This window comes from Trachinotus anak, unplaced genomic scaffold, assembly GCF_046630095.1.
Source record: "Trachinotus anak isolate AG129_WGS33_773 ecotype Australia unplaced genomic scaffold, CSIRO_AGI_Tana_v1 ptg000002l, whole genome shotgun sequence".
In the NCBI taxonomy this organism is placed as follows: Eukaryota; Metazoa; Chordata; class Actinopteri; order Carangiformes; family Carangidae; genus Trachinotus; species Trachinotus anak.
In genome coordinates this window covers 11,398,857-11,416,990 of record NW_027273853.1, presented here as the reverse complement: position 1 = coordinate 11,416,990, position 18,134 = coordinate 11,398,857, and the positions used below count along the sequence as shown (strand labels likewise).

General features: G+C 37.6%; 2 protein-coding genes across 4 annotated transcripts in view; both read right to left on the bottom strand.

Annotated features, from left to right (window-relative positions):
- Nucleotides 1-46: 46 nt before the first annotated feature.
- On the bottom strand, nucleotides 47-8,465 carry gtf2h1 (general transcription factor IIH, polypeptide 1). Of its 3 annotated transcripts, none has more exons than XM_071497145.1 (15): nucleotides 8,113-8,465; nucleotides 7,689-7,857; nucleotides 7,403-7,595; nucleotides 5,316-5,481; nucleotides 5,077-5,170; nucleotides 4,802-4,951; nucleotides 4,609-4,688; nucleotides 4,353-4,486; nucleotides 4,184-4,271; nucleotides 3,999-4,087; nucleotides 3,126-3,243; nucleotides 2,150-2,240; nucleotides 1,795-1,910; nucleotides 890-982; nucleotides 47-809 (listed from the first exon to the last, which is right to left on the bottom strand). In XM_071497145.1, exons 2-15 carry the CDS (start codon nucleotides 7,840-7,842, stop codon nucleotides 723-725), a joined length of 1,653 nt encoding a protein of 550 aa, XP_071353246.1. In that variant the 5' UTR covers nucleotides 7,843-7,857; nucleotides 8,113-8,465; the 3' UTR covers nucleotides 47-722. The 3 variants fall into 3 exon arrangements, with proteins under 3 accessions (XP_071353246.1, XP_071353236.1, XP_071353255.1); XM_071497135.1 differs by having other exon boundaries at nucleotides 8,284-8,465; XM_071497154.1 differs by having other exon boundaries at nucleotides 8,382-8,442.
- A 2,118-nt stretch (nucleotides 8,466-10,583) lies between these two features.
- The window catches only part of LOC139627482 (mucin-2-like), a 33,599-nt gene continuing 26,048 nt past the window's right edge, over nucleotides 10,584-18,134 (bottom strand). Inside the window, exons 39-50 of the mRNA XM_071488269.1 lie at nucleotides 17,998-18,067; nucleotides 17,235-17,374; nucleotides 17,119-17,150; nucleotides 16,867-17,035; nucleotides 14,728-14,832; nucleotides 13,980-14,020; nucleotides 13,700-13,822; nucleotides 12,879-12,977; nucleotides 12,642-12,770; nucleotides 12,065-12,104; nucleotides 11,491-11,614; nucleotides 10,584-11,382 (exon numbers count right to left, since the gene is read on the bottom strand). Of these exons, the coding sequence (XP_071344370.1) occupies nucleotides 11,214-11,382; nucleotides 11,491-11,614; nucleotides 12,065-12,104; nucleotides 12,642-12,770; nucleotides 12,879-12,977; nucleotides 13,700-13,822; nucleotides 13,980-14,020; nucleotides 14,728-14,832; nucleotides 16,867-17,035; nucleotides 17,119-17,150; nucleotides 17,235-17,374; nucleotides 17,998-18,067 (1,241 nt within the window). The 3' untranslated portion in view covers nucleotides 10,584-11,213. The remainder of the gene's footprint in view (nucleotides 11,383-11,490; nucleotides 11,615-12,064; nucleotides 12,105-12,641; nucleotides 12,771-12,878; nucleotides 12,978-13,699; nucleotides 13,823-13,979; nucleotides 14,021-14,727; nucleotides 14,833-16,866; nucleotides 17,036-17,118; nucleotides 17,151-17,234; nucleotides 17,375-17,997; nucleotides 18,068-18,134) is intronic.

Here is an 18,134-nt window from a genome sequence, read left to right as displayed (position 1 = left end):
AAAAACAAGAGTATGTGGAGGTGCATGGATCAATGAAATACTGCAGTTTCAACAGACAGTGGCATGAACAAAAGCTTTATGCCTCACTTTAATTCAGTTACATTTTTGTCTTCAGTGCAGACAGAAGGTGCAGACATTACAAACCAGTAACAGTGTGATTTCAGTTCCACACATTAATGCACTGGAGTGTGAAACGTCTTTACAGTATTGCTATATTCACTTCCCCCTTTCGCTTCTGAGTTTGTGGAACTTTGTTCCACAAATCGAGTCAGTGCTTTGAGGGGCTCTTTGTTAAGTCCAAGCTCTCTCTGCTCTGTGCACTGATGAAACATATGTTGGCAGTCCTCTGCTTGCATCTCACATCTCAGCCTGTTGTCCTGAGAGCCTTTTTCTAAATTTCCATGTGAAATTTGGTCATGTTACACCATTTTAAAAGTCCCATTTAACCATTACCAGCACCAATCTCTCAATCACTGAGAAAACACAAACTAAAGAGAAATAAACTAATTACAGTTATTTGTGACTGAGATGCAGTTAGTCTCTTTTGAACATTTGGGGATGTAGCAGCGTTCATCTATATCCTTATCATTAAGCCTCTGTGGACAATGTCACATAAAGCTGTGGTCTGTGGTCTCTTCATAGCAGTCTGAAGGACCTTCACAGGTCATTTGTCCATATACTTTAATGTCTTCCTTGTCTTCTTTTTGACAAACCATCAGACCTCAGGTTTTCCTCATCATCCGGCGGGTTTGCCAGACATGGAACTTGTTATAGGCTGTCTGCAACATCTCCTCCAAGTGCCCTGTGAGCTGTGGGAACATGACAGAGATTTAACATAAGTGTCACCTGGTAGAAGCCACTGTGTCTTTATAATACAATAGAAACTTACATTTGTACTTAAGTACTGGCGCTGGATCTTCTCCTGAAAAGGACGAAGCTTGGTCATCTGAAATCTCTCAAGGTTCGACTTCATTTTTATCACCTATATGAAAAGAACATGATGATAAGAAAAATTTGAAAAACTGAAAAAGCTAACTACTTTAGACTCACAAGTCTAAAGTAGTTAACTACAGGGTTCCCATGGGTCCTTGAAATCCTTTAAAGTTTGTGAATTTGAGAAAAAAGAACAATCAAGACCTTGAAAGCTTTTGACAAAAGACAAACACTGCTATCTGCACGTGTCTGCCACTGACTCAGCTTTTCAACTCGAAATAAGTCTCTGTCTCTATTGCTCAATTAAAACAATATATTGAACACAAAAAATTCTTAGTGTAACAGTAATTACCCTTGATCTGTGCCAAACTTTGCCATGTTGGTGAATTTGAGGGAATTGGGCCTTGAAGGTCCTCGAATTGAAGATGTGGGAAACCTTTAATTAGGACTTTTTGGCACTGATTGAACTAAAAAGATATGGTAATATCCATGTAAATGCTCAACCGTCTACAATTAAGCAAAGTTAAGTGCATATGAAACACAAAATGTGATCATTGTCAAAAAGCTTAGTCAACATATACTATAAATCAGTATTGTAAAACAATACAACATGAAAATTTCCAAGGAGCGTCAATATCTTTAATTGGCTTTTTATGCTTTTATGTATGAAATATGTATCAATTATATCTCCTGTGTGGTTTATATTTTTTAAACCACAAAGAAATGCTCATACTTGATCTGTATGCACTACTAGTTGCTATTGTTGTTGCCAAAAGCATGGGTGTCAAGACAGGGAACAAGGGACTAACTTCTGTGACAATAATAATTTGACTTTCTTCCAACAGAGGGAATATTAGTCACCTTCTCCTCCAAAAATGGCGTGTTTACAGGGAAACAGGACCAGAAGTGTCTCAATAACTCTCCAGCAGCTACATAAAGATGCTTCAACTCTCCTTGAACCTCAGTGGGTACCATCTCTGAAAAAAGAAATATCACAAATTTAAAAATAAAAATACATATATAAATAAGTAAATAAAAGATTAGGCCTACAATACAATGGACAGCAGCAGAGAGTTGAAGTGAACTTGAACTAGTGTTGCTCAAACAGCATTTCAACTGCCTCACAGAAGGCAGTTGTGCTACAAGCACCCACTGGTCACCATCTTCCACAGTAACTAATATTAATGTAATTTAATGACTGTACAAACACACTTACGATTTATGGCTTGCTGTGCTCCTGCCTGCATGAGGACACCACCTGGAGAAAGCGCTGCAATGGCAGAGCTAGCTGCTGTGCTGGACAACACCTGCAGAGATAGGTTCATAGTTTCAACAATTTACATATTACTTTCAGGAAAACTGAAACTCTGGATTATTTCTTAAGTCACTTGAAAATATCTGAATAACATGTTTACATGGTTTTAAATCCCATTTTCCATTCAGGTATGATTTTTGTTTTCTATAGTTTTTTTGAATTTTAAGACTGGTTGGAGAATAAGTACATCCTAATTTGTCTCAACTTAAATCTTCTGACATGACCAAAGAATTAACTAAATCAAATACAACGAACCATCTTTTGTTCATGTGGAATTACTATATATCTACTATTATAAGTAAACTTGTACCATAAACTAACAGAATAAACTTTAAATATAACCCTCAGAATGCAGCACATTGTCTCTGGAGGAAAGGTTTTTACTAGATATGAGTGGCCTTACCTCTATGCACAATGTCTGCTCTGGCATCAAACACTTAAGTAAAGATGGTTTCTCACATATGCAGATATACACATATCCTTGACAGATGCCTGCAAAGTTTCTCCCTGCCTGCCTACCCAGTCACCCTAGGCCTAAAGAGGGATACCAAGAGGAACAAGAAGGAACTAGAAGCAACAAGTCTCCTGATCTTGACCTGAAAACACTTTGCTTTTGGACTTCTGATTTGTGTATGAATAGTTCAAACCACAAAGATGATCATTAATCTTTGTCCTAAGGTCAATGACTGCTGAATCACAAAATACGCTGTGCACTTGGGTGAAGACATCAGCCAACCTGATCACGATCTGATGAATATGTGAACCAAGGGTGAGTTAGAAACACCTGTGGAAGATCTGATGGCAATAATTTTCACTTTGCCCTTCACCCAAAGCAAATCATGATAAAGTTACAGGAATATAGTGTGTATGATCTAACCTGAGTGAGGTCGGGTTTGTAATTGGCCATCTCATGCCGGATATAGTTGACAGAGTTGATGATATCCTGGCTTGTTGTATACTGTTGGGACTGAAGTGGCACAGGACCATGAGCATACCTTACAGATAAAGAGGAGGGAGAAATGTTGCATTAGAACATGTCTAAAGAAAAATATTTGGTTGTTTTATCTGCGTCAAACATGGAGTGGTCACTGCAAAACAGAGGAGCAACCTATCCCCTCTACCTGAGACTTATACATACATTCTCTCTGTGTTCTGACGTGACAGTGTGGTGTTTACTTAAGGCTACCAGCAGGAACTTTAACAGAGAAATCAATGAATCTGACCTTTAAAGTGAAATACCAAATCTATTATGAAACAGTGCAAAGTGTGCTGGGGGTTCCCAGCAAAAAGGGGAACAATTTATTTCCACTATTATTGCATCCATACTTGATGACAGAGTGTATGACTATTTTGGTGATGGGTTTCAAACACCTTCTGTGATAAAATAACTAAAAGCAACAATCAAGGACCTTGGGACACATTGTCTATCAAATGGGGTCTGTGGTATTATTTGTGTCAGTTTAGGGGTCATTGATGTAAAAAAAAAAAAACGTTGAGAACCACTGGTCTAGAGGAACTAAGACTCATCAGCAAAAGATGAGCATGGCAAACAAAATAAGCAATTTCAAGACATCCCCTGCCTGTTAACAAACTTAACACACTTTACTATTACTTTGATAGATCTTTAGACAAAAGTATAATCTAAAAAACTGTATCATCAACCCCTGCCATTTGGAGTTCACAACTTTCTAAGTTTCCCAGTAAGGAACAAACAAGAAAAAAATAACAATAAAATGTGGACAAATTGTACCTGTCAGACTTCTTGAGGTTCAGCGCAACTGTTTTTGGTCTGTTTTCCCTTTGCAGATCCTCATATTCTATGGCTTCTTGCAATTTAACCTAAAAATGTTTGTCAACAGAAAAAAAGTCACTCAATCTGTAAAAGCGGAAAACTGAGTTTTGGACATTTTTTGTGTAGCTACAGAGCCATCATACTTTCTTTACAGGAGGCTGAAAGAAGTCAGAATCCCTAGAGTTTCCATCTGTGCTGCTTGTTTCACTAGCTTGGTCAGTTGGCGTTTCCCTATAAAATATGATGCAGTTAGCAAAACAATGAGCATATTAAGCAGGTTATTGTTCATTTTTAGGAAAGTATTTTCTTTACCCCTTGCGTGAACCTGCTGCCAGCACCATGGCACTGTGATGGTTAAACCGCTTTATAATGGCATAGTTGCTGCTCTCCTTCACCGTCCTGTTAGCATTGGAAGTTGAGGGAAGTGTTGTGCCTACTCCATAACCCTGTGTTACGAAAAAAAGTCTTAAAGGTAGAAGGAGGAAGTGGAAGAAGAAAGCTCAACAGATAAATGATTGTTGAGTAATATGATGTGGCTGCGGCTGTCTATCATCTCACTAAATCTCACCTCATCTAATGTTTTATCCTCTAACGACAGGAGGTCGACCAAAGGATTCTTCACTCCTTGAACCACCATTGATTTTAACCCTGCATGAGACAGATTTAAAACTTTAAAATATGAAAACAGACTTGCGGCTCTGTGCTTTACTTTGCAGTAATGAAATAATATATGGACTGACACCGCTAGAAAATCCACCTACCCTTTTCATCCTGCTTGGCACACTCTGAGAAGATATCCTGTGTTCCTGTGTTGATGCGGTCTCTGTGAAAATAATGGGACTGGAAAAAGCGCGTCCAGAACTCCTTCTCCGTCAGGTTATGAGGCACATTTTCATTATACTTCTGCTTCACTGCAGGTACAATGCAAGTTGATAGAAATTTAGCTGAAATGAAAATCTTGTAGCAGCATTTTCTTAGTCTGACAATACTGATGTAATTGTTGGGCTAACTTCCAATTGGAAATGTAATTGTTTACCTGTGGGGTATGTTCTGAAGATGGATTCAATAATGTCAGCTGTCAGATTATACCTCAAGCCGTTGCAGCCATCTGTCTGAGGTCTGATGTCTGCCTGTAAAGCATGAAAAGGGTGTCTGTTAACATTCAATAGTATATTACTAATGCTTTAGTTGTCAGTAATTAAAATAATTATGAAATTTAAGATTAGGCTGCTTTCACAATCTGAGGTCTACCTGTGACAGGCGTGATCTACTCACCAGAAAGGCTCCAGATATACCAACTTCTTGTTTGTTGTTGAATAGTGCAGGGTCTGTGTTGTTGACACCACCTAACCTGTTGGCCCAGAATTCCTCAGCACTGATCACCTGGCTCACAACGAGATCTTTATATAACTGGAAAAGCACTGGATCTTCTTGAAGCATTCTATAGGAAAAAATTAACAATAATATTTTAGAGATTTTCAGTCAGAATTTAGCCCCAAGACGATTCTTAATGAATGAACTGCCTAAACCTCTTAGTAATGTCAACAAGAGGACATTAACTGTTAATTTCATATTAAGTTCAGATAATTGTTTATTTACTATAAACCATCCTTTTAGACTAGAAACACATATTTAAACTACATCATGAAATTACAACAAACGAAATTCCAGTTTCTACTCTCATACCATAGAAATCAAAATTAGATCTATGCACACTCACCGAGGACTAAAACTAATTCAGTGCAATACAACAGTCCTGCAATAAATCCCACCTTCATGAAGGTTATAATGTTCAGTTTTTGTGGAAATTGTGTTAGAGAGACGTTGATCAACTTCATGGTCATTTTAGAGGCTGCAATTTGTGGTACTGCTAAACTGTATTTTGTCCAACCCATCTATAGCAGTGAGGCTAGACTAACTATATATATTAGAAACGCCCATCAGTATAACACAAACTACAGCAAATTACCAAAACATTTCATCAGGGAATTACATACACCAAAATGGTGTATGTGCAACAGACTCAAAATAAAGGATCGTCTAACCCAAAGGAATATTGGACTTTGGTTGCATCACTTCTTCTTCTATCAACACTCTGTAAATGTTTGGGAACTGAGGAGATCAGTTGCAGGAGTTTTGAAAGTGAATTGTTGTCCCATTTTTGCCTGATATAGGATTTCAACTACTCAAAAGTTCAGGGTCTCCTATGTCGTGTTTTTTGTTTCATGATGCTCCAGATGTTTTCAATGGCTGACAGGTCTGGATTGCAGGCAGGCCAGTTTAGTGTCCGGATTCTTCTACTATGGATTCATGCTGTTGTAATATGCGCAGAATGTGGTTTGGCATTGTCTTGCTGAAATATGCAAGGCCTTCTCTGAAAATGATGTTGTCTGGATGGCAGCATATGTTGCTCCAAAACCTGTATATATCATTCAGCATTAATGGAGCCTTTCCAGATGTGCAAGCTACCCAAGCCATGGCCACTAATGCCCACCCATACCATCACCGATGCTGGCTTTTGTACTGTGCACTAATAACAAGCTGGATGGTCCCTCTCCTCTGTAGCCCAGAGGACGCAGTGTCCATGATTTCCAAAAAGAATTTTAAATTTTGAATCGTCAGACCACAGGACAGTTTTCCATTTCGCCTCAGACCATCTTAAGTGAGTCCAGGCCCATAGAAGTTGGCAATCATGTTTAGATATCGTGTTGTCTGAGCATGGTAGAGTTTCAACCTGCATTTGTGGATGCAGTGAGTGAACTGTGTTCACAGACAATGGTTTTCAGAGTTTCCAAATTCTTTGAAATTTTATGCTGAGGAACATTATTTTTAAATTGTTGCACTATTTGCCCACGTAGTCTTTCACAGTGTGGTGAACCTCTCCCCATCTTCACTGCACAGAGACTCTGCCCCTCTGGGAGCCTCTTTTTATAGCCAATCATCTTACTGACCTGTTGCCAATTAACCTAATTAGTTGTGAGATATTCAACCAGGTGTTTAGTTAAGCATTACACAACTTTTCCAGTCTTTTGTTGCCCCTGTGTCAACGTTTTTGACAAACATGTTGCTGGAGTAAAAAAAATTCTGAGCATATTTTTCATTCATCATCAACAATTAAATTTCAGCATTTCAACATTTGATATGTTGTCTTTGTTCTATTTTCAATTTCATGATTTGTCAATCATTGCATTCTGTTTTTATTTACATTTTACTCAGTGCCCCAACTTCTTTGTAAACAGGGTTGTAAGAATCCGTCATAGTTGGTTTTGGTCTTTTCATGCCATTTGTTAACAATAACAAAAAACCTAGAATATTAAGATTTATCCTCTAAGAAGAATACTGTGAAAACAGCTAGGCGTCACCTGTTTTTCTCCTCAAGTTCCTTGTTGGCTTTCTTCTTGAACTTGGGCAGTAGCTGCTGAAGCAGTTCCTTAGCAGCATCTCGGTCTTTGAGAGCACTGCTCTCATTGGCAAAGTGGAATGTGGTACTCTCACCGGTGTGAAGAACCAGCTGGAGCTGAACTTTGGCTTTACCATCTGGGCTGATCTTCTGACCTGTACAGAGAAGAAATAAAGTGCAACTTCAGAACACCACCAAGGCATCATTATCACTTCACCAGATGTAACTTGGTGGTGTCCGGTACTCACAGCGAATATCTGCATATAGGTGGCTGACTGTGAAGCGGTCCTTGCCCTCTGGACCCCAGGCTATACGTTCAGCCATCAGATAAAGTGTGCCATCCTGCTTCCTCTGGCGAACCTTTTTCACCACCAGCAGCACCTCCTCAGATAGTGATGCCATGGCCCAAAAAGAGAACTGAGTAAACAGATAAATTGCCGATGATTATCATCAATAACCATATTATGTGTACTGGATACTGCCTCACAGATTAAAGGATAACCAGGACATTTGAAAGCAGCATGTTTTACCTCATAAACATCTGTTTAACGCTATTAAAAAACCACCCAGTCGTTACTTGAGTGGTGCAGAATTAACATTAATAAACATAATAAAATGTTTAGCACTTTGTATGAGATACAAGCACGAACAAATTTAGCAGATGGCACTTACTACATTAATGTCCTGTTTCTTACGCCTTTATCCTCTGCTAGATATCTGAACACAAACAAGCCACTGCTCCGTGACGGTTTTATTACATCAATATAGCTAACCAGTTAGCTACCGTTAACAGTCAAGAATAGAAAAAGCCTGAGGGAGAAGTCGCCAGTAAACTTACTTTACCTCAAAATAAACCAACACTGCAGCGAATACCTCGCTTTGGGTCAACACATAATCTCGAATTAATGTATACTTGAGTACAAAATTACAGAATTTCTTACATTTAACTGAATTTTGACTACTCTAACACTGGGCGCCCTGACTTCAGCGCCGACATGACTGCCAAGCTGAGTGTAACACCAAAAACGTTCCGGAGAGATAAAGCGGTAAAACAAATAGTTCCAGTCAGAGCCGTGCTGAGACACACGAGCTGTGCATTATAACGAAAAGTATCTAATCTCTTAAAGCTTAAGTTCTGAGGCACATGTTATATATGTATATATACATATACATATACATATATATATATATATATACACACACACACACACACACACACACACACACACACACACACACACACATATATATATACATATATATATATATATATATATATGTGTGTGTGTGTGTGTGTGTATAGATTTATGGATTTATTGATGTAGCAATTGCACAGCAGTATTGAGTGATAATGACCAACCCCTCTCAATATTTAGGATAGACTAAAACCTGTTTAAAATTCAGTGATTAATGTACAGTGTAACTTTACCAAATGAATCACTTCATGTGCTACAGTTTATTTTGGATACTACAATGACATTTTGCATTAACTTTGCACATCGAAACTGACAATGGAGATCAAAATAAATCACTGTTGTAATCCTTAATAATATGCATGTCAAACAAATTGTCAGAGGAAGTAAGAAGAGATGATAATTTTGTAAATAAATAAAGATTTCTTATAATTTATGAAAAACATGTAATACTGATGTGATAATGTGGATGTTATGGTATAAAGTGTGTCATAAACTGACCTGGACTGTGAATTGGAGGGACTCCATGTAAGAGAGGCATGTATATGCAGTTTACTTAAACTAACAAAAGCACAAATGAACAATGGGGTGTGAAAATCTGCAATGTTTACCATTAGAGCAATGCATGGATGTGTGTGGTGTGGAGTGGAGGTGTTGATGTGCAAACTAAGAGAAAATAATGCAGAAAGGATGTCAGCTGTTGGAAGGGAGATACAGAGTGATTACACGGGCCAATATTAATATTCACAGAGTGGCAAGTGAGACGCACAGGAGACCGCTTTCACCATCAAGACCTGCGGGGATGGGCTGGCCTAATGAGTGGAGGAGAACTGGTGTTAGCACTGATGCTGCCATGGTCATGGAGTTAGCCAGGTGACTGAGCAGCTGCACACAGTTTCCCGGCCAGGACAACCTAGAAGATGAGGAAGTATGTAACACATGCATATTATGTATTACAGCATAATTATTTGCTTTTGTCAACCAAGAAAAGTAAGTTACAACAACAAGTAAGATGCAACAACAGGTGACTCTAATGCAACAACAGGTTATTGTGAACAGGTGACTGTGATGGAACAAGTGATTGTGATGCAACAATAGATGACTGATTCAACAACAGGTGACTGTGGTGCAAGAATAAGTGATTGTGATGCAGCAATAGGTGACTGTGATGCAACAAATACAATTAACACAAGAGTTTGATGTGAAAACTTGAAACCTACTATGTAAATACACAGTGAAAGAACACATCTTGTGCCCAAAATGTACATATTGATTCAATGTAGAAAACCAGTTTCAAACAGGTAGTTTCACTGAAAGCTGATAATTTTTTTCATATGTTTTAAAACATGTCTGGATTGGATATTTTGAAGTCCCCACATCCAAAAAGGTTGAGAACCCCATGGTCCTATTGATATTAACAGTATCAAACAAAGCATGGCCCCAGATTCATTCACAGATTTCTGGGCTAAGCCCAGTATCTCCATTGACCCTAGAACCACACAAAGTTGGTATGACTATTACATTCCAAATTTTAAGAACCTTTGTAAGTAAAACAATGTTTACCAATGTTGGTAATGTTAACCATTAGTGAAAATGTTAGCTTATGTCAAAAACATGAGAAATAATAAAATCATTATGAAGTCATGATGCACTATGTAAATGGAATAATATTATTTAATGAAATTAAAGATTCTCCTCAATACCAAAGGTGCATAAAATGTAAACACATCAAGTTAAATCTAAATGAGAAAGAAGAAGAAACAAGGTAACAACCATTAATGCACTTATGAGTTTTAAGGACACTGAAGACAAGTTTTTAAGTTGGACACATACGATATTTGAGAAAAATAGCATGGATACACACTTTACACTTTTATTTATCACTAAGCTGCAGTCAGTGGACCATAATTAATGTGAATGTAGCAGTTATAAATGACGGCCGACAAACAATTCAAATTCAAATTTGTATTTATTTTTACCCATATATAGTCACAATATGTCCCTCAGATAGTACAAAGAAATAAAGGAAAACAAAGTATAACTGCAGTGTACTAAATATCAGAACCTTGTATTTTATCTCTCAAATCATACACAGTTGAAGGAAGAGAAACACCATGAAAACACCATATCATAAAGTTTGGAAAGTACCACTTCAAAAGCTAAAAGTGACCATGGCTCCAATATGTGCTGTCATCATGAGGCACCATCTGGACCTGTCTTCCTAACATTGAATGAGGAAATGATGACAGGTATTCTGATAGTAGATCATTCTAGTGCTCAGAAGTGTAGGGGAGATTTTTATCACTATTCAGCATTACTTACATAAAACAAAAAGGTGTAACAGCTCAAAGTAATGCTCTCCTTGTTTTCAGGCCGCTGTTTTAAACATTTTACTTGTTTGTTCTTACATATCCTGTACTGGGGTGTGCTCAGGTGCATGCTGTCAGCTAATGCACAGAGGTGTGTCTTTGGTGGTTTTCACATATTGAGTCTTGATTCTCTAATAGTTTTTGAAGAGGAATTGTCAAAGTTTATAAAAGTACTTTATTCAGATTAACTTTAATTTTCAAAATCTTGTCATTACTTCTCAGTACATTTAGCAACTTGGCAGCCGCACTTGTCAATGGAAATGTAGGAGTGCTTTATCCTGCTGCCATCAGAGCAGATCATCTCCACTTCCTTCTTACTGGTGGCCATTTCTTGACAACATGAGCACGAACGCATCAGCTGGTTGCTCTCCGCCGAGTACCTGTAAATTAATATCAAGGCGGGATCAGTATCAGTGTATTACTTTTTGTTCAAAGAAAATAAACCTTTATCCTGCTGGTATCCTCAGATACTTTCTAATAAATCTCACATTGTTGAGGAAGCTCCACAGGATCCTTCACAGGCTGCGATTTCCACTGGCACCACTGACTTGCAATTCTTTGTCTGCAGATAGGTGGTGTTCCTGCTCACTTGACAGCTGTAACGTGGGATACCTGTGAATGACACATGAATTTTTCTTTCATCTTTCAACAAAGATTACATGTAACACCCAACTGTCTGTACATTATCATTTTAGTGACAAAACAAAATAAAGCATCTAATAAGTGGGAGGACTTTGAAGGTATAGCTTTTGAACCATGTATTCCAGTCCGGCTGTTGTTTATGTAAAAACAGCATTATAGGTTCTGTTGCACCACAAATACGAGATATGTTTCCCAAACAAGCCTGTAAGTATCAGTGTGACACAATTTATTATGGAAACATATCTTTTTTGCCACTATTTCTACATGCTACAATTATATATTTGTGGAATCATAGTAATTAAGAAACAATTATTTTTACAAGTCATTCACAAAGATATACAGTATTTTATGTACAACTGCATTTTCAGAAAAGGTGACTGAAAAATAGTGTGTAATTACATTTTATCAACTAATACTTACAGGTTTTGCAACAACCATTCCCGTCAGTCTGCTCACTTCCCTGTAATGTAGACAAAGTGCACTGTAAAGTATGCAAATATGCAACACTGACAGTCACACAAGTCAGATGTATTACTGAAGCTTTTGCTCAAGGTATGTTTGAGCACATTTGCTGTATTTATGTCCCTCGTTTTTCTCTAACCATATACATTAGTTCAAAGTACTTATCATTTCAACCCATTTACAGATATTTTTATTTGTCTTTGGCTTGCAGTGCAATTTTTGGCCTTCTACGCAATTCAAATACATTTAAAAACATTTCATATATGTTTAAGAGACTAATTAGCTTGAATCAAAAGTCTACTTTCAGAGAGGTATAGTCAGCTCTATCACTATAAAACAAAAATGAAGAAATAGAAAAAGTAGACCCTAACTCTTGTTATTCAATTGAACAAAAGCAAAGCAAAGCTCTGAGTTGTTTTAGATGCAGTTTGGACCTAAAGTGAAAATTAAGATGAGGCAGAATCAGTTCAGAGTTATTAACAAGGATAGTAAGAAATAAGAATTTACACTTCTTTCAGGACTGGATTATACTCACAGGAATGCAGTTTTCTGGACGAAATTCAGGACATGATACTTGGGTTTTAGAGATTATAAATTCATCCTTCACCTTTTGGCACTCATACTTGGTACACGTGTCATTTGGTGGTGACCAAGACTTAGAAGGCTGTCAGTGTACAAGTGGTCAATTAGTACACATAAACAATTGTAACTAATAACACAATTAAGGTTATAGACACTGACTCTGAAGATGTTTCCATTATACTCTACTCACTTCAATAATTATTGGATCGAGGCCTGGGAACTCCAAAACACATTTTGTCTTTTTACATAATCCACAACATTGTCCAGGTTGGCGTTCATACTCATAGCCCTGTATGAAAAAATGTACAAGTGGTGGTGGTCTGAAACTTCAATCAATTTAACATAGACATAATTTGCAACTTGTAGTATTTACAGAATACTTTCACTTGTCAGAATAGTTTTATCCAAATTACAAAGAGAAAACACATATTTTTATTACCCCCAAGAGGTATGGAGCCAATCTGATAGTTTAAGGTTCATGTGCAAAGGTTTGAGATATCCATCTCTGAGATTTCTGTCACCCAAATAGAGTGATTGCAATAATGTCCCTGTTTCTCTGAATGGTCTACAGATTAGACAGTGGACAATATCTTCAGCAGCACCACAAACTAAATCCTATTAATCTCCATTGAATTGAAAAGATGAGATGTTTCAAACCTGGACATGACATTGATGCATGAAAAAATCTTAGTTTTGTCTTTTAGTTTAACTTTTTAAACATAAATATCATGAGGCAACACCCACATTCACACATTTTTGTTCTTCAAAATAATCATACTGTGCATGTAAATTACAAAATCTTTGCATCAACAACACTTACACAAGATCAGAAGTACACTCCATGAAGATTTCTGAGAGTCAAGTATATGAGTGAGCTCCACTAGATTTACCATGTGGTCTCATGTTAAATATTTTTGTACAATATATAACTTTACTGGCTACAAATTCAAGTGATTGAAAACAGCAATACTCATATTTTTAATATTACTAATAATTTCCATGCAAAAGTACCTTTGCACAGTGTAGGAGACACTCGATCACATAACATTCAATCATGTTCAACTTGCTGGTGGGATTCTGAGTTTCAGTGCAGTGGCAACTTTCACATAGGTTTTTGGAGAAAGTCATTCCGGGCTGTAAACAATAAAATGTAAAGTCTGAGCTGATTTCATATAGACACCAGCAAAACAAATGTCACTCTGGTCTGACTACAGGGTAAAAACACAGAGGGGTAATGCAATATACTCTTAACAGTGCTCCTTTAGAATATATACTGTGTATTATTTATTACCTTGTACTCAGTATCATTGAAGACACAGACACCTTTAGGTACTACAAAAAAAAAAAGACAAAAAATACTTATGATCACATCAAAGCCTTTTGTTCAGTTTAGCGCGTAAATCTTTCAAACACTAACTTGAACTGGCAACAGTGTGGCACAAAGTGCAAAACAAGTATCTTTGCTAGTTTCAGATCGATGCAGTTGTCATTTACACACTTGCATTCATCTGTGTGCTCATGGGGCATGTTAGTCTTAAAATGAGGTGGTGGTTAGGTGTGTTGTTGGCGTACTGCTATCTTGAGGCAGTGGAAAATGACTGCACAATTGACCAGGAAAAACCTGGATGCACAACATGCCTCTTAAGCTTCTCTGTGGCATATTGTGTGTTGTACAATGTTGCCATGCATCTTGGATGTCTCTTGGAATCTAACTCTGTGTGAAACATTGCGTCATTATAATAGTAATCTGCCAAGGTGCAAGTGCATCAGGCTTTTAAATGGAATAGGAGACGGCACTCTGATTGGTGAAATGTATGTTACGCCCAAAACATTCCTATGATTAATTAAAATATTTAGTGCAAACCTTTTGAGCCATGCAACTGGTGCAGCTGTTTTTTCCGCGGCTAAAATAACAAAAGTGATATGGACACTCCCTAGATGCACTAGTGCCATGCGCTTTGAACCATGCACTTCAGACTGTTAAATTGAAGCCCTAATACTTCACAAAAATGTAAATGAAACCTTAATGTGGAACTTACCACAGACGGAAGAAGTGCAGCAACTATCATTTGAGTTGCGGATGTCCAACTCAAATCCCAGTTCGCACTTCTGTGGCGGCGGTGAACAGCGTTTTTTATCACATTCTATTGGTTGAAAAAGTGAGACATTTCCAGGGTTGGTGAGTGTAACATAAAATCTAACAAAGATAACCAACAGTTGTTAGGTACAGCGATTGACATTAGTCAGACCATAGATAAAAAATAGATGATAATTTGTAAAATAACTGAAAATAAAAATGGGTCTTTCAACAATAATAATAATAATAATAATAATAACATAATAAGGGACATAGTTGAAAACTGCTGTGGAACTGCTGTAAACAACTGACATCATTGCATCTATTTGCATTCTGCTTAGTTTTAGCCTGTTTCAGCTATTAGTCTGTTTCTGTTTCTCTCCTATTCTCTGTGCTCACATATACAGTATTTTAATACAACCAATAAAGCTGTTTTCATTTACATGTTTTAGTGTTTATGTTGTCTGTCAATGGAGCACGTTTGAAATAGTTGCTGAAACATGACCCATTAAGACTACAAATGTTAAATCCCAAGCCACTTCCAGGCTGCTGCTCTGCACTACTAAAACCCTGAATTTATAACTGCAACGTTGTCTGACAAAATTACCAAACACATAAATTAAGGACACAGACTGTGCTGTGATTTCAGCGATATGATAACTAAAAGAGATAGAAGTGACAGTTGATCTTTCTTATTTCAGTCTCTTACACTGTGTACAGCCTCCGTCTGGGTAACAAACTGCTGCATTACTTTGCCACTCACTGAACGACTGTCCTCAATGTTGCCAAGGTTTGTCCAAAAAGTGGCTAGATTTGTGGCTAGGTGCTTTTTGGAAAAAGAAAATGGTCTCTAAATGTAGCAAGAAATGTGCTAAGTTGGCAGTGCTATGCCAATTAATTTTGATAGAGCAGTGGCCAATGGAGAAACTCCAACTCAGTCATGTGGCATTTGCAGTCAGTCAGACATTTGTGATTTTAGGGCTGGCCCTGCTGTTGCAGTCCAACCAAAAATGGTTAATTTTAGACCTCAGCAAACACTGCTACATTTATACATATATTCATACAGTCTATTCAAAGTACTTTCATTGCCAGTCATTTCAGATACTACATATGTGTGTGTGTGTGTGTATGTGTCTACCAACTCTTAAAACTAGCTTGAAAATCAATGCAGAGGAGGCCAAAATATCTTATCTTTAGTCCCTAGTATCATACTCCCAAATAGGGGTAGGTGATCTGGCCAAAAGTTCTTTTTTCTGCATCCTGTTTCTGCTCTGGTTTTATTCTGAAAGTCCTGACTCAAAGTTGGGGACCTCATCAGTCCGCCACTTTGACACGTATTTTGGATATTTGTCTGCTTGCTGCTATTCGAAGCTGTCTTATTTATTAAATTTTTTTTCTTCCCATTTTTTTAAAGTTCTTTTTTTGGGTGTTTTTAGCTTTTATTCTGATAGCTGCAGTTAGGGACAGACAGGAAAGTCAGGGAGAGAGAGAGAGGGGATGACATGCAGCAAAGGTTGCATGTCCTAATGGACTAAGCCTTGTAGTACACGTTGTGCTTGGGGAACTGCAGGGTTGCCCCCACAATGCTGTCTTCTGTTTACAAATTGTGCTGTTATTTATTTTTTAAGAGGTGCTATGTGTAAGTATTTTAGTTAGAAAGTTCAGTTTCTGGTGACCAGCTAGCCCTGGTTTGTGTTTCCCTGCCTGCAGGCAGGTCTCTTGTCCAACAGGCAAACTGTGACTCCACTGGCGACGGTGGTTCTTGTCCTGCCCAAGTCGACAATTACTACATGTGGTGCTACACCAAGCTTGCTGAGGCTGCAGAGCACAACAAGGACTGCCAGCTGCAGTTAGCAGGCTAGGTGTTTGATAGTTAACAGTGGGCTGGTTAGCAGTAATTGAACTTTTTAAATCAATAACGCAATCTGTATGATCTGTATGTATGTAGATCATCAACCATATTGGATTGTCAGATCGCCCACCCATACACTTCATGATGATTAAACTGATCTTTTAAAAAACTATAGCAATTTTTTTTTCTACCTCTTTCTGTTAAAACAATATGTGAGCAGATGTAGAAGTGGTGCATTAAATCACTCACCACATGTTAGTTTCTCACAGCAGTCCACTGTGCGGTTCACCAACACCTCACCTTCCTTGGTACAAATAACTGGTTCTTGAGTGGGGCATGTGAGAGGCTTACACTGAACACTCAGAGTGTCCTGATCACAGACACACTGCTGACAGTCACTCTGCCAGGTCTCACCAAGCTGTTTGAGTGATGAAAAAGAATTACTGTTGTGACAGCAGCAGATACTAAGTGAAAAAATTGTTCATCTAATGTAGCATTTACCTCTTTGGGTTGGCCATCAGGTCCTGTGCAACCTTCAACAATAAAAACAATACATTTACTTGTATATTCATTCATTCACAAAGAATTAGATTTTTCTTCAAAGAAAATACTCTTACAGGAGGTGACACAGATGTCAGAGTTTGAACTGAACAAAGTCATCCCCTCTGGGCAGAAGCATCCCTCAATGAATCGATTACACATTATGCTCTGGTCTTCTTTTTCTCCCTGGCATTGTTGTACATACTTCTCATTGTATCTAAATATGAAGACAATTGATGGTGAAAAACACATCATAAGTTCAGACATAAAATGATAAATAATTTGTATAATGCAGTGCTGACAATGTCTGTTGTTCCACCACTTTGGTCCAAGCTGAAATCTCTCAACAGTTATACTGATTGCCATGAAACGTTGAAATGAAATTCATGGTCCCCAGAAAATGAACACTAATGACTTTGGTGATCCTCTGACTTTTCATGGCAATCTATCATTGGATAGATTGCTTGTCAGGATTAACCTATAATCACTTTGGTAATCACTTTTTTGTAGCACCACCATTACATCAAATACACCAATACTTTGGTTTAAGATCAAACACCTACAAAACCAAGTACATTCTCATCAGCCTCAGTCAGACTTTGTCTTTATTTCTAATTAAATTATCAAATGTTAGTATGCTAATGGGCTAAGGTAAGATGGTGATGTCTGCTTAACATCAGCACATTAGCATTGTTATTGTGAGCATGTTAGCATTCTGAAGCTAGGATTTATCTCAGCCTAAGTACAGCCTCTCAGAGGTGGTAGCATGGAAACTTAGCCTTGTTAAATTACAAGCCACTGACATAATTCAATATTACATACATATAACCAAGCAATTACCTTGCATTGCAAGTTGGTACAACAGTTGGTCCACAAGGCTTGTAGACTTTATTTTCTGGACATTTATGTTCTAGACGAGAAAAATGATTTAAACATCAATAAACAAGGTAATCTGGACATCAGAGAATAACTTAGTT

Bases quoted from the DNA above. Each gene is read 5' to 3' on its own strand.
- gtf2h1 (XM_071497145.1), bottom strand. From the start codon at position 7,842: ATGGCATCACTATCTGAGGAGGTGCTGCTGGTGGTGAAAAAGGTTCGC. The intron at 3,244-3,998 runs GTACAATTTGTC...TTTATCTGTAAG, and splicing joins AACCTCAAGAAGTCTGACAG to GTATGCTCATGGTCCTGTGC. The intron at 810-889 runs GTAAGTTTCTAT...ATGTTCCCACAG, and splicing joins GCCAGTACTTAAGTACAAAT to CTCACAGGGCACTTGGAGGA.